This window comes from Ochotona curzoniae, unplaced genomic scaffold (genome assembly GCF_017591425.1).
Source record: "Ochotona curzoniae isolate NIBS_2020 unplaced genomic scaffold, NIBS_Ocur_1.0 contig_1274, whole genome shotgun sequence".
Classification (NCBI taxonomy): Eukaryota; Metazoa; Chordata; class Mammalia; order Lagomorpha; family Ochotonidae; genus Ochotona; species Ochotona curzoniae.
Genome location: NW_024465023.1, coordinates 28,256,230 through 28,272,406, shown reverse-complemented (window position 1 = coordinate 28,272,406; position 16,177 = coordinate 28,256,230). Strand labels below are relative to the sequence as shown.

Below are 16,177 nucleotides of genomic sequence, written 5' to 3'. Positions count from 1 at the left end.
GAAAAGCTAAGTAACCACCTGAAGATTTAGGAGGATGGTAAGTGGTCTAGCCAAGAAGTGAACTCAAACCTGACTCAGTATATAGTTCAAATGATTTTATTAGCACTTTATGCATACATTTTTTTGGGCAACTATGTTAGTTATAATAAAATGAAGACGTAGTATCATGGCTGTCACTGGCATGATCCAATGGGGAAACTAATAGCCTATTTAAATTAAATAGTACTTGCTTATCTTTAATTCAGAAGATGTAATTAAAATATGAACAGAAATCTTAGAGGCCTTCTGTTTTCAGACCTTAACATAATTGACAATTTATTCCTTATCTGCATTATGAAAAATTTTATTTTCACATTAGCTGGAGTTAGAGCAGGAAGTAGATTAAATGGTCAGTTTACTTCATGACAAAGCCTCCTCTGTTTCAAAAAAAAAAGAGACTCAAGAACTTAATTTTCATATCTTGACAACAAGGGGGTATTTTTTTTTTTAGTTCATACTGCAGCTGTATTACTCCTGTTTAGCATATAATAATTTCTCAACAAATTATAGCTAAACTTATTATCAGTAGTGTTTATTTTTACCACAAGAAAAATATTTTAAAATATTACACTATGAGGGTCTGGCATGGCAGCCTAGTGGTTAAAGTCCTCACCTTGCAACTGCTGGGATCTGAAATGGACACCTGTTCATGTCCTGGATGCTCCACTTCCCATCCAGCTCTCTGCGTGTGAGTTGAGAAAGCAGTTGAGGACGGGCCAAGGCCTTGGGAACCTACACCTCCTTGGGAGATCCAGAAGAAGCTCCTCACTCCTGGCTTCGGATTGGCTCAGCTCTGGTCTTTGCAGCCACTTAGGGAAGTGAACCAGCAGATGGAGGATCTTTCTCTCTGAATCTCCTTCGTTCTGTAAATCTGCCTTTCCAATAAAAATAAATAACTCTTTAAAAAATTATACTATGAGAATTCTTGAAGAGGGGTTCCTGTAAATATATGTGATATAATTTTTCACCTAAACCTGAGTAGTAAATCTTGTGTTGATTCTTTTACCTTTTCTCAATTGATATTGGTGTGAGTACTACTTCTGTTCTTGATTTTTGTAAATCATACAAAGAAATAACCTGAAAGAAACAAGCTGGTTGGAGATTATTGAAACAGGTTCTGATTACCAGTCTTTTTTTTTTTTTTTTTGCTGTATTTGACTTAATTCTAGCAATGTATCTCTCAATGTTTCTCCCCCTCCCTCTTGCATGAGGTCTGCCAAGATACCTTTTCTAGTGGCTTGTACTTTCTGTCCTTTCGAGTAATTCTGGAAGTTTAGAACTTGCAGCCCACAGTAACAGATTTGCCCTTCTGTATTTGGAAGATTCAGGGTTTGCCATGTGTTTCCAAAGGGAGGTGGGAGTTTGTTGTTACTGAGACTCATGTCAGCGCGACTCTGGAAATAGTGATTGTTAGATAATCACTGGACTTAAGCCAGAAAAGAGAATTGAGAACATTATTTTTGGAGCTTTCATATTTGTGGAGATATACAGTGATGTATGCCTTACTTTTCTTTGAGTAGTCACCTTTAAGACTGTGTGATAGACTTTTAAGAAGGGTCCTGTGTTGCCAGTTATTAATTCAACCTTCAAAATAATTTCATCTGGGATCTTGAAGTACCCTAATCCTGGTAGAGCATATATAGCGTGGTTCGGTTAATTCCTTAAAACTGTGGCTGCCTGTAACCACTTGCTTTAAAAAGAAATTAGAAGTAGAATCAATAATGATATTCTTCCAAACCCCACTGAAAATAAAAATTAATGGGCTCTGTGGTATGCAGGCACTGGGGAGCTTCATGTAGTGATGGAATTCAAATTTCCTTTTAGTTTGTATTTCTCAAAATATGGCTATAAGTATCAGATGGAATGTTGATGCATCCATGTGTTTCAGATTACTGGAGCGAGAGTGACAAGGAAGAAGCAGATACTCCATCAACACCAAAACAAGACAGCCCTCCACCGCCCTATGATACATACCCGCGGCCTCCCTCTGTAAGTATTAACAGGCATCTCACCAAATGAAACAACCTGAAACATCCACATCTATGTTCAAAAAAAGAGTATGCAACAGATTACGTGTGAAACCTCAAGTTTAGGGAAAAAGATAATTGGGGCCCTCAAATCAGTAGACAACATGTGTAAATATACGAAGAATACTGAACGGGAAAAACTGTCACCACAGATTCCAGATAGAATAATAATCTGACTGGTTTTATTAGCAAACTAGACTGAGTAGCCTTCATAAGGATATCAACAGTCTGTATTTACATGGTGCTCCAGACTTCTTAAACCCATGTTAAATGACCTGGCAGATCTAGAGTGTGGTTCATTTTTAATAGGCTAAACCACTGTCCTGGTTTGCTTGGGACTACCTCATTTTCCATCAGAATTACTAGGAGTGTCTCAGTGACATCTCACTTTGAAATACTGTGTTCTGTGAGTATATTGTCATAAGAAGTAATTCTGCTCAACTTGGGACTGAGTTTTTCCCATAGCACACAGAAGCTGAATTAAGGTGACATTAATAGCCAACCTAACAGATTCTTAAATTCCCTCTTTCTATAAAACATTAAGAGCTGAATAATTCAGATCAGAAAGATAAACTGAAGCATCACCAAATGGCTGTTGAAACATTGGAACATTGTTTTCAAGAAGGAGACTGTTCCTATTGTTATCAACATGCAGAAATTAACTGCCTGGCCACATAAGATGCCAAGTAACTTCCCCTCCCCTCCTTTACTGGGACAGGTGGCATACACCTCCACTTCAGGAAGACTTGTCCTGGCCACAACCACAGCCCCAGTTTGTAATGATCATATCTCACGAATATGGCTCCTCCTACCAGAAATGAGTCTGGGCCAGACTGTTACTCCAACAGCAGCTAGAGTAAGGCTCGTCAAGCTAAGGGTGACTGCAAGTATTTTGCAGCATTCACTTTGTTGCCTTTATCTTCATTATGCTTATACTCGCAAGCTTTAAATTCTGAAGACAAAAAATTATCCATTTTTCCTTTGGGCTTACAGGCCCTTCAGTGTCACACTATGTGCAAATGCTAATTCCCAACAAAGTGTAATCTTATCCTGCCTAGATTCCTAACCTTCCAGAAATGCCACAAAATGAACAAGGCCCCAAAGCACCTTGTCAGTGGCACCCAAAAGAGCCACTTATGAAGGTACAGGGTTGTGTTTATAGAGAACTTGTAATTATAAGCAACAGACCCTCCTTGTTGTCATCCCCAAGCTTTCTGATATTAAGATACATGAATCTGGGAATAGTGCTTATTCAGAATTCCAAAGCATGTAGAGATTTTAAAGCTTTGGATTTTTCTCTTGCTGAATATTTCTTTCCTAAACAGTAAGATGATGTCATACTATAAATGAAAATTTTTGCACATTAAAGTGCCAATGAAATCTGCTATCCCTGCATCTCGATACAACTATGTCTCTGTCTCTTCAACTGTTTTCTGGGTCTAACTGTGAGCCATCTTCAGACTTGCCTCATTGTTTGTGTAGACACTGATTACAGACTTCTTTCCACAGATGAGTTGTGCCAGTCCTTACGTGGAAGCGAAACACAGCCGACTTTCCTCCACAGAGACTTCCCAGTCTCAGTCTTCCCATGAGGAGTTTCGCCAGGAAGTAACTAGCAGCAGTGCAGTGTCCCCCATTCGCAAGACCGCCAGTCAGCGCCGCTCCTGGCAGGATCTAATTGAGACGCCACTGACAAGTTCAGGCTTACACTATCTTCAGACTCTTCCTCTGGAGGATTCTGTCTTCTCTGACTCCACGGCCATCTCCCCAGAACACAGGCGGCAGTCCACTCTTCCAACTCAGAAGTGCCACCTGCAGGATCACTATGGGCCATACCCCTTAGCCGAGAGTGAGAGGATGCAAGTGCTAAATGGAAATGGGGGCAAGCCTCGAAGTTTTACCCTGCCTCGAGATAGCGGATTCAACCACTGCTGTCTGAATGCTCCGGTTAGTGCCTGTGACCCACAAGATGATGTGCAACCCCCAGAAGTAGAGGAAGAAGAGGAAGAGGAGGATGAGGAGGAAGAAGAGGAGGAAGGGGAGGCAGCAGGTGAAAACATAGGAGAAAAAAGTAAGTATGTTTATGGAGATTCTTAACCTGTATGTACAAGGTCCTAGCCTTTTAAAGCTTTTTGATTCATTTTTTTTTGTTAAAATAATAGCCTTACTGCCTAAGAAATTCAGTCTCCCTTGGTGTCCTACTTTCAGTAATGTGGCAAAAAAAAAAAAAAAGAAAGAAAAAAATGATGAGTAATGAAGTTAATGGCCCAGGACACCCACAGCTAGAGCAAATGTTTTTTTCTCTTCAACTACCTAGTTGCCTTTTAAACTTAATGGTATTTGTTTCCTTTTCATCTTTCTCTTACCCACTTTTCTTCTCACATTCATACATCATCTCGTTGTTCCACAGTGGTTGCCCCAAGTTTGTGCTAATTAACCATAAATGCTGCTGGCAGGGTATTTAATAGAGCTTTGGCTGAGTAAGTGAATGCACACGCCCTAACCTACATGTGTATAGATTTTTCCACTGTCAGAATATTTGAAGGAAAGAATCCAACATGACAAATTTTCCAAAGAGGGATTTCACATAGCATTTCTGTCAACTCTAAGTAAGTGAACTTGCTCTTAGAGGTTAATTTGCTAAAAGCATCCTTCTCCTTTCTTGGTATGTATGTTGATTACAAAAGTCAATTTACTGGAATCAAGTTTTAAGTGAGACAAATCAGTTAAGCAGTCTTCCACCTTTTTGACATTAAGAATCTATTTTCTGGTTATCAGGTTCTTTATTCACCATAGTATACCAAGCATCTGTTCATAACTAGCAAAATACACCAGCCCAAGTAAGTTTAAGGAAAAGGCAATAATTCAGTTATGTTCTTAGAAAGAAATCTAGGTTTGGCTCTAATTCCGAAACATAAAAGGCAAACGAATAAAGTAGTATTGATGAAATACTATGAACTCTTCAGTCAAAATGTAGTCAAAGTCAATTAGCATAGCAAACTTGAGCCACCGATGAAGCCACGCTTGCTGGTTTTGGTCCTTATGTCAGGGATGGGGAACCTCCAGTGAATGGAACATGTAAGAACCACTAAAACATTTGATCTGATCCTGCCAAGGCAACTGAAGGCTGGACTCAAGACTCAATAAATCTGTATAGTCAGGTTACTTTTAAGTTGTTAATTTTGTATGCCCTGTGAATAATGTTATAAATACCCAAAATGGCCCTTGACAGAAAGAAAAGGTTGTCTAGCCCTGCCATGGCACTAGACTTCACTTTTTAAAGAATACGAACAGAATGTACTCTTCAGCCTGTTTTGCAAGTTTACAGGATTTCATTATAGAATCTGTGACTGTAAATTCGTCATTGCTACTGGAAAAACAACTCAACTCACATGTTAGAAAGTGGTTAGGAACCTAGAGCCAGTGTGAATCATGGCTCTTTTAAACTGAAGTCACTTTGAAGGTGATTGACTAGATAGTAGAGTGAATTTCCTTTCATAGTATCAATCTTCCTGGCATTATTTCACTGCAATTAAATTGTGTCTTCCAATAACAAAATGTAAGAGTTGTTTGTATTAAAATGTGTATGCCAAGGCAGTTTCCATGGAAGGGTATTCGAGCTGTAAACATTATGAGAAATATTATAAAAGGTGCTGTTGGAGCAGGAGAGGTAATTACCATCCATTATTTACCAAGCCCTACCAACATTCCCATCTACCAGATTACCAAATAGTATTCTGCGAGATTTAGGAAGCGTGCTAGGCCTCTGTCATTCTGAAAGAACAATAATATATGCTTAATATTTTAGTGATTGTCTAAATTAGCAAATTGTTTTTCAAGATTTTACTGAAGATGACTTAGAAACTTCAATTTAGCTGTTATCCAGGCACTACACAACTCTAAGTGTATGATATTTATTTTTCCACAAATATCTGTGGGGATAAAAAAATTTATTCCCAAGCATCTTAAAATAAATTATGTTGCAATTAGCCAAAGAGGTAGAGAATTGTGCTCAGAAATGTTCCAATGTTCCTACAGGCAGTGTCACTGATCAATAGATTATCCTGATCATTCTGTTGAGCAAGATTAGAAAGAAGGTGGCAGGCCCTGGACTTGAAAAGAGAGCACAGATGCTGTCTGCCTGCCTTGAGGTTTCCAGTAGCCCACAGAACATTGCTAGTTAGATGACTTTGGCTTTTTTTTTTTTTTTCTTCTATAAACTGTTTTTTCTTTCTGTGGATTGGATTTATTTTTAGTGATGTAAACACACTTGTTTGTAGGTTGGATTTTTTCCTTCAAGTTCCAAATAAGTTAACTGGATAGTTGTGCGATAACTTTCTATCTTTCCCAGGGGGCTCTGTCTTTGCAAAATTCTCACAATAAACAAAACATCCCTAGGAAGTATCAGTAAATTTGCTGTTGCACATTTTGACTTTATGGTCCATATTGTGGGGCAGTTAATGTTATTTCAGTCCGATCTGTTTCACTGATAGTGGCCATGCACTATCTTTTAGGCCCCATCTCTTTCTCAGTATTTTCCCGTAACTCTTGCCACTTGATGTCTTAGTGCCCTGTAAATTGTTTTCAACAGAGCAGTACATTTCATAGTAGCCTGGAAGACAATTCTTATTTAATCAAATGTATGTTCACGTTTCTAAGGGATGAATTTTTACATTTCTATTTCTAATGTTTAGAAATGTATAACTTGATGAAAACTTACTTTGGGATGCAGCAACTGAAATTTCAGCATTCTCAAAAGAATCGTTAAGCTCTAGTCAGGGAGTGTTGTGTTCATAGCTGCCCTGATTTGGCCATTATGAGTATGTTACAGGGGCTGCTTGTTCAAGTCAAGCTTCTTGGTGTTACGTCAAAAGGACAAACATTATACATACACGCCCTGCAACACAGATCCTTCTCATGGCTGCTGCACAAACTAGTAGGCACCAGTACTTAGCAAGGATCAAAGCCACACAGTGTTGAGGTACTGTTCTGCTTGAGCCAACATTCAACTTGACCTACTGAAGCAATTTGCACTAGTTAAGTAGAAATTGCAGCAAAGGACATAGATGTAGTGTCTTCAGCCAGCAAACAGTTTTCAGTTTACCAGTAAATTAAAAATAAAAAAATAGAAGGCAATAGGTGAGGAGGAAAACTGAATAATGAAAACACATGTTAAAATATAGCCTGTCTTACGCCTTAAGGCGAAGAACTGGATAACCATCCAAACTTCTTTCTTATCACTTACAGTTTGCCCTACCTTATATAATGCTGTATACGATATAGTGCTTACAGATAATAAAGAAATCTGAGTGAATCCTGATGTACCTAAATCTGTACCCTGTTTTTCCAGTTTCATTATAGATACAAAATTTGGTCTTGCCTATGAGGTGTAAATTTAGTTCCCTTAGAACAGACTTCAATCTGTGTTCTCCTGGTTTAACTACTTTTTGTCTTATTTTGAAATTCAATTATTCAGCTGAGTCAGACTGTGATTTTTCTCAGGCTGAACTCATTTTAGTCATAGATGGTACTAAAAGTACACAGATGATGCCTGTTTTATTTTCCTTTGAAAAGTCAACTTGCATATTAATTATTCTGACCTACTTCCCTGGCATTTGGGAGAAGACAAGTAATTTCCCATTTTTCCAATTAGCTTTTTTTCAGAGATTAAATGAGGTGTGAGCTTTATAATACCTTAGTTAAATCATATACGCCTATAAAACACTTAAAGAGTATAAATCATAGATGTATGGGACAAAATGCAGACATTTCATTTAAAAATCATCTGCCATAACACTAAAATACTGTTTGGGTTAATGCAGCTTGAAGTCTGCGTGGCATCTCCTTTCCTGTACTAGGCAATTTAGATGTGGTTGCGGAAGCTTTATCCCTTAATCCTGCTGATTTCCCCTTGGCAATTGGATACTCTTTCCTAACCCTACATGCTTGGTGCCTTCATTTACTCAATGAAGGTATAATGTTCTCTTTCATTGTTTTGGAGACTACCTGCATTATTCTCCCATAATCTTCACATATATTTAATTTGGCCTCAGACATCTAAGAGAAACAGTAGGCCTTATGAAAGAGGCAGGGAGGAGAAAAAAAAAAAACTTATCAGCATTATAGGTGCAATGCACATTCAGTTATCTAAATGAGATGTTATTGATGCCTTCAAGATGAGATATGCTAACAAAGATATATATTAAAGTGTTTTTAATCTGCTGTCCTTTACAAACTGCATTAATAACATAGAAACTGCACAGAGTGTGCAGCTCAGTAGCATAATAGCTTAAATTATCTAGGCAGAAAGGTTACATAATGAATTACACAATGAAAAAGGTACATTAAGTGTCTTCAGTCATTCTAAGGGCCCTAGAGTAATTTCCCAAAGCAGCCATGGTAATATTCATGTGCAACATATACAGGTAAGGAGAGGATATTCTCAGATATGAAATTGTGTTGAAGGACAAAAAGGAGCAAGTTTAAAATAAAGAAAAATGTTGCAGTACTTTCACTACTTTTTATTGTCAAGATAAGTTATGCGTGTCACAAAGATTCCAAAAGGGTATAAATCACTAATAATATCCTAAATTTCAATTTGCGTTTAAAGGAAATAGAGGGGTAAGGGTATGAGCAATGTGCTAAGACATGGTAAAGTTGGAAGAGCAGGGAACTACTTCTGTGATGTTTACAATAACATCTTTGATGCGTTATCAAACAGGTCTGTTTAAAGAAAGTTTAAAAAAAATCTAGAAATTAGTAAACAAATATTTTGCCAATATCATTCTCTCTGAATTTTAGGAAATAGAGTTGTAAAATATGGGTGATAGATACAGTCTCTTTATAATTCTAATGTCAGTTATAAACTGAAGTTTTAATCACACCTTCCTCATTTTATGGCTTAGACAATGTGAAAGTTCAGAGATAGAGGTGTTTTGTTTAAATGTCCTGTCTCTGGGAATAGTGGGGAGGTGGGAGGGAAAGGAGGCAAGGGAGGAAACCCTATACCTGCAAAATCATAAAATGGAAAATTAGAACAAAAATTAAATAAATAAAAGCAAAAATTTCCTGAGTCTAATGTCAGGACTTAACTTTCTTGCCAACATTCTCAACTATAAAGCCAAGGAATATATCCTAGCCTTAGTCATTTTTGTGAAATCAAGGTATACGTTCCCATGATGTCTCCAGCAGACTGATCCTCAAATTTAACCTGCCAGAATTACATCATGTGCCCATTGTCTAAATGGCAGGAGAAAGGTAATGATTCTGAGTAGTTCAGTCTTCATTTGTTTTAAGGTCATGAAAAAGAAGTCTAACAAACTGCTTGTTACTTTCTGTGTGAGCAGCTGTATCACTGTATATGTTACGTCTTCAAACACATTTGTTTTGATGTGGCTACCCTCTGAATATGTGCATGCAAACACATACCTCAGATAACATTACTTCATCTAAAGCCTTAGCACTACGGGGATATTTTATTAACCAAAGACAAAATGACTGAAAATATAGCACTTTTTATACCACAAATAAGCAAGTTCCAGTAAGTGATGATAGCTTATAGTCCCTGAAGACATTCCTCAGGCCAAAATCTACAGGTGGTCTGGTGATATGATCAAAGTAGTTATTAAAGACCTCTAGGCTGCTTGGTGTTTTCATTATTATGTCATAGGGCAACAGCGCATACATAGTTTTTAGGTTATATGAGGATTGAATAAAGTAAATAAAGCATTTAGCAGCAATAATCTGACATATTCTAAGTCCATCCGGTAAATGTTATATAGCTCTATGTAGATATTATGAAGATGTGAATTTAGGCAAGGACAGCAGTCACAATACTTTAAACAGTAAATTAGTCCTGGCAAACGTCAATAAATCATATTCACTTGATTATATTAACTGTCCTTGTTCAGTTTTAGCCACTGAGTAAATAAACCATATGGATTGCTGGCGTTTCTGCCTTATGTATTACCTTGGCTCCAGAAGCTGACCTAAAAATGTCCCTATTTTACATTGTTATTACAAACTACTGCTTCTCTCCTTTTTGACTTTGAACATTTGAGAACTAAAAAGTTTACCTTCATCATGTATCTGCTAAAATATTTGTGTGTGGATATGAGCATTTGATTTGGGTCCCAGTTCAAATATTTTCCATTAAAGTCCTCCGACAACATACTGTTACTCAAATGCCTCCGCTCCCACCACTGCCCCCATTCACCCTCAACTATGAGTACCGTGTTTTACACTCTCTCCAGTCTCATTATTCTGAATATATTGCATATTAGTTCACTTATGTATTTTCCATCTCCACGCATCAGAATATAATCTCACTAATAGTAAGTATTTTATTCCTGTCTTGTATACCGAGTGCCTAAAACAATTTGTGGGTGAATGAAAAATAGTTTGCCCCTTATGTTGTTGTTCTCCTTTTGATAGACTATATAATAGAACTAAAGTTATTGTTTTATCATTTTCATTTCATAAAACAGCAATCAAAACATTGCACAATTGCTTATTTCAGGTATTTTGTAAAAGATGATCCCAAATTTCATGTGTTAAGTATTCCCTCTTCTTGCTGGAGACCACACAACTGGGGCACGGATAACTGGAAAGGCCACTCCTTACATCACTGTCTTGTAGTCACATTTTCTGTAGTAGAAGCCATTCTGTCCCTGATTTATTGCCATTTCAAAGATGAAGTCCACACAAATAAGACATGCAAAGTAATTTCCAGGTCTTTCATCACTCCAGACAGTTATTCTCACCAAACTCCACTGCCTGTGGAGTGACTCAAGTTATTACCTGTGCTTGTTTCACACCCCTGGGTTTTGATTTCCTTGGAATTGGTTCATCATTCTGCATCATCTTAATTAGTTTGTGAAGAGTGTTGAAACTGCAAATTTTGCTTCAGCAAATAACCAATGGCACTGTAAAAATAATCTAAGAAGTGTTATTTTGTGGTGAAGTCAGATTTGAATGATGAAAGAATGAATTCTAAAGACTACCAAGTCACACCAGCAGAATTGGTGGCCAGATAAGAATATTAGAAGATGACAAACCCTCAGTAATATAGGTAAGACAGATTATGATTTACCTTATTTATTATCAAGAAGGATGATCAGATTGAGCCATACTACTATTACTGACATTTAAAAAAAAGCAAACCATATTTCTTCAGCTTAGTAACTGTGTGTTCACTTCTCAACTTACCCTAAATTTGGTCTGCTTTTTCCTTGTTCAATTTTGCCAGAGAAAACTGAAGGTGCTAAGTACCTGATTTTCATACCTTGGCATATAAACCTACCACATGAAGCTACCAGAAGATGGTAGGTTAAGGCGTAATAGAATTACACCATATAAAAGCCTTAGGAGTTTTTCAGTTTTCTAAAGTTTTTCTTTCATTGTTTAATTCAAAAGTAATAACTTGCTTGTTGCAAAATAAATAATAAGATGATGAAAGTACAAAGCATCCCTGTCAAAAAGGATGACATGGAAATATGAAAAAAAGGAAATGGCAACAGCTGGCTGTGCATGCTTGCAAGTTCAACCCACACACCCAGACACATGTGTTAGAAGCTCTCTTGCCTATGTGCTTATGCCTTCATGCATTATAGTATTTGCCCAACCTTCTCTTTGAAGATCTTGCAAGGCTGTCAGCTTATCCCAAAGCTCTGTGATGAAAACAGCTAATCTGGAACCAGTTAGCTTAAAAGACATAGTCAATCCAGGCTTTTAAAGCAGAGTGTGAAGATGGGCTTCATAGCCAATGAGTCTGCTGATCAGTTTGTTATGGCTTTAGCTTCAAGTTACATAACACTAAACCTACTAAAATGTTTGTGTTTCTTTTTCCAATATTTCCCACTAGTTCCATTCTTGTGGTCACTCATAATTTTCTTATATATAGCCATAAGGACACCTTTGTCTGGTATTTGATCTTTTTTAAAGATTTATTTATCTCAGAGAGTTATGGGGGCAGGACACGGAGTACAAGTTGGAGACAGATCTGCCATCCTACTGGTTTATTTCTGAAGTGCTTGCAATGACTGGGGGCTGGCCAGGCCAAACCCAAACATTAGGAACTCTATCCATTTCTCCCACATCAATGCTGGAGCCCAAAATCTTGGGCTGTCTTTTGCTACTTGCCCAGGCATATTAACAGGAGCTGGATCAGAAGTGAAGCAGCCGAGACTTAAATGGGGGCCAATAAGAGAAACCAGTGTCACAGGTGACAGCTTAACCTTCTATAATGCTTAACTCCTGTATTCAGTCATCTAAAAAAAAAAACTATTTATTTAAAAGGCAGAGTTAGGGAAGGAAAGAGATTGGGGGAAAGAGAATTTTCCACCTGCTGGTTCATTTCCCAAATGGCCACAATGTCCAGAGCTGGTGCGGTCCAAAGCCAGGAGCCAAAAGCTTCTTGAGTCTCCCCCATAAGTGCAGGGGTCCAGGTCTTTGAGCCATCCTCTGCTGCTTTCCCAGGCCATAAGCAGGGAGCTGGATCAGAAGTAGAGCAGCTGGGACAGGAAACAGCACTTACATAGGCTACCAGTACTACAGGTCTTCACGATATTCAGCCAACAGTATTCAATCTTAATGGTTCAATTGATTTTATGCTGAAATTTCCCCTTTAATGGGACAATATTCCTGCTAGTATATCATTTAAAAAGGCTAAATGCCCATTATTCTCACTATAGAAGTGACATCACATCATTAAAATACTTAATATTTAAACATCATCCTTGAGGGCCCGGCGCGGTGGCGCAGTGGTTAAGGTCCTCACCTTGCACGCCCAGGATCCCATATGGGCGCTGGTTCTATCCCAGCGGCCCCGCTTCCCTTCCAGCTCCCTGCCTGTGGCCTGGGAAAGCAGTCGAGGACAGCCCAAAGCTTTGGGAACCTGCACCCGCGTGGGAGACCCGGAAGAGGCTCCTGGCTTCGGATCGGCATAGCATAGGCCGTTGTGCTCACTTGCGGAGTGAATCATCGGACGGAAGATCTTCCTCTCTGTCTCTCCTCTCTGTATATCCGCCTTTCCAATAAAAAAAAATAATAATAATAAACATCATCCTTGAAAACTTCTAGAAACTTCTTGGTTCAGGAATATAAGAAGACATTTTTATGTGTAGCTTCTTCTAACAAAGTACAAACATGCCAATAAAGGCAATCTGGATTGTTTCGCAGGAATTTTCTTTTTTGTTGTTGTTTTTTAAAGATTTATTTTATTTTTATTACAAAGTCAGATATACAGAGAGGAGGAGAGACAGGGGTCCCCAGGTGGCCGCAACGGCCAGAGCTGAGCCAATCTGAAGCCAGGAGCCTCCTCCAGGTCTCCCACACGGGTGCAGGGTCCCAAAGCCTTGGGCTGTCCTTGACTGCTTTCCCAGGCCACAAGCAGGGAGCTGGATGGGAAGTGGGGCCGCCGGGATTAGAACCGGCGCCCATATGGGATCCTGGGACGTTTAACGCGAGGACTTGAGCCGCTAGGCCACACCGCCGGGCCCTCACAGGAATTTTCAAATATGTGAAAGTAAGAGTTATAATTACCAAACTCACTGATTCATTTCAGAGTCATAAATTTTTAATAATGAATTCCCTAACATTTTATGTCTGTATTTAGCCTGTAAGCTAAATATCTGTATTGAACTTTTTGTCTACAGTATCAGTATATAATCCAATTAGTTTTATTTTTTTAAAGATTTATTTATTTTATTACAAAGTCAGATATACAGAGAGGAGGAGAGACAGAGAGGAAGATCTTCCGTCCAATGATTCACTCCTCAAGTGACCCCAGCTGCCGGTGCTGTGCTGATTCGGAGCCAGGATCCAGGAACTTCCTCCAGGTCTCCCACATGGGTGCAGGACCCCAAGGCCTTGGGCCGTCCTTGAATGCTTTCCCAGGCCACAAGCAGGGAGCTAGAAGGGAAATGCAGCCGCCGGGGTTAGAACCAGCGCCCATACGGGATCCCGGAGCATTCAAGGTGAGGACTTTAGCCGCTAGGCCACGCCACCGGGACCCAATTAGTTTTAAATAAGTAGTATAGATTGGTCATAAGTTATTGTTGATTTATTGTATAATTGCTTCCATGTTCAGACTCTAATCTAAATATACTTAAAATAGAAATGTGTAATTACCTTTATGGAATAAGATCTTTCTGAGATGGGCATTTACCCTAGCAGTTAAGGCACCTACATCCCACATCTGAATACTTTCCTTCTGCTCTGAACTGTGGCTCCTGAAACTACCACCCAGACAATGCAGACCCTCAGAGGCAGGGGTGATGTCTGCAGTAATTGGATCGCTGCCACTCTCATGGGAAACCTAGATTGAGCTCCAAGAACCTGATTTCAGCCTAACCCAGGCCCTGCCGTTGCCAATTGCCAGCATTTGGAGGTTATACCAACAAATGGGAATGAACTCTCACTTGGTCTCTGTTTCCCTTTTTCTCTTCCACCTCCCTCTCAAATGATTCTTTTTTTTGTTTTAACCTTTAAAGTTATAAGAATTTTCACTGTGAGAAAGTGAAACCCTGAAAATAATTAGAAATATTTAGCATCTTTATTAATTTGTGCCAATAGTTTCCTAGTTGCCAATTTATGATTTTGTAAAAATTATTTCTAATTGATTTACAACATTCTATTTTCACTTTGAGGTATTTAACACTTATGAAAAACTTTATAATTAGTTAGAATCAGATTTTTCATTCCTTAAATATTATGATGGGGAATCTGCATTCTGATTATATAGCTATACTGATTGACACAAGCCGGATGTCTAAAAATCAGTGAAATAGACATCATATTATACTAATCATGCATTATTATGCCTTTCATTGTTAAGACGCTTGATAATTTTATAACACAAGCATTATGGGATTTGATTATCAGAAAAACGTGAATAAAGGAAATGTTAGCACACTGCCAAAAAGAGAAAATTTGACTATACTTTGAAAGTTTGTCTTAGAAAAATGAGGTTTAACATTTCTAACTTTTTCATTTTTTCCCACATTTAAAATATTTAATCTTATATTATTTTGAGTCAACTATTTTTGCTGTGCTTGTCTTTTGAAAAATTATAGGTAGAGTATATTGGCTTAATGTCAGTCGATTCATTTAAGAATCTCATCAGTAACTTTATTTGTTCTTTTCAGTGTGTGTTTTCCTTAAATATTTGTCACTGTTACTCCACCACTACTCCATGGCTTAATTTAGAGTTTATTCTGTAACTAAAAAAATAAGTATTCTCAGTCATATACCTTGGAATTCTTGGTGATAGAAGATAGATAACCCATAACTTTGTTATCACAAAACGTTAAAGTTGCACCTTGTTTTCCCTAGCATCTCTACCGTTTTCTCCTTGTATTCTAACAGTGACAATGCACAAAAGTTAACAGACCTATTCTTTAAATAGCAAGGAGGAGGCAGACCTCGGAATCCTTGTGGCTTTAACACACATTCTCACAATCAACTCCACCCCTCACTTCGAACTCCATTTTGTGTGGGTTTTTTAATATACCCTATGTAATTGCTGGGTAGTTTTCTCTCTCTTTTTTTTTTTAAGATTTATTGATTTTTATTTGAAAGGCAAATTTACAGAGAAAGAGTGGGGAGCAGATCCTTGTGTCGGTTCATTCCCCAAATGGCTACAGTGGCCAGAGCTGAGCCAATCTGAAGCCAACAGCTGGGAGCTTTTCTGGATCTCCCACATGGGTACGGGGTCACAAGGACTTGAGCCATTCTCTGTTGATTTTCCCAGCCCACAAGCAGAGAGTTGGATTAAAAGCAGAGCAGCCAGGAAATGAACTGGCACCAATATGGGATGTCAGCACTGCAGCTAATAGGATTAGCCTATTGAGCTACCATGCCAGCCTCTTGACAGCTTTATCTTGGATTGGATTCTAAGATTCACAATCGACTTTTTTTGCCTTCTATTTTATTTTTAATTTTATGATACAATTCAATAGGCTCTGGGATTTCCCTTACTCCCTCCTCAAATTCCCTCCCCACAACTTATTTCCCCCATATTATTACAACAGTATAGTCTTCATAAACAGTCATAAGTCCATCAATCTGCTCTTCAAGTGTGTCCTGACATTGTAGGTACAGACAATCCAGCA

At 38.3% G+C, this 16,177-nt stretch overlaps 1 protein-coding gene across 6 annotated transcripts in view; it reads left to right on the top strand.

The window, feature by feature from the left end:
- Window positions 1–16,177, top strand: part of CNKSR2 (connector enhancer of kinase suppressor of Ras 2) — a 232,610-nt gene that overhangs the window by 184,473 nt on the left and 31,960 nt on the right. For all 6 annotated transcript variants that reach the window (XM_041000355.1, XM_041000362.1, XM_041000379.1 and 3 more), the window contains 2 exons: window positions 1,928–2,028; window positions 3,576–4,137. In XM_041000355.1, coding sequence (XP_040856289.1) covers window positions 1,928–2,028; window positions 3,576–4,137 — 663 coding nt within the window. The remainder of the gene's footprint in view (window positions 1–1,927; window positions 2,029–3,575; window positions 4,138–16,177) is intronic.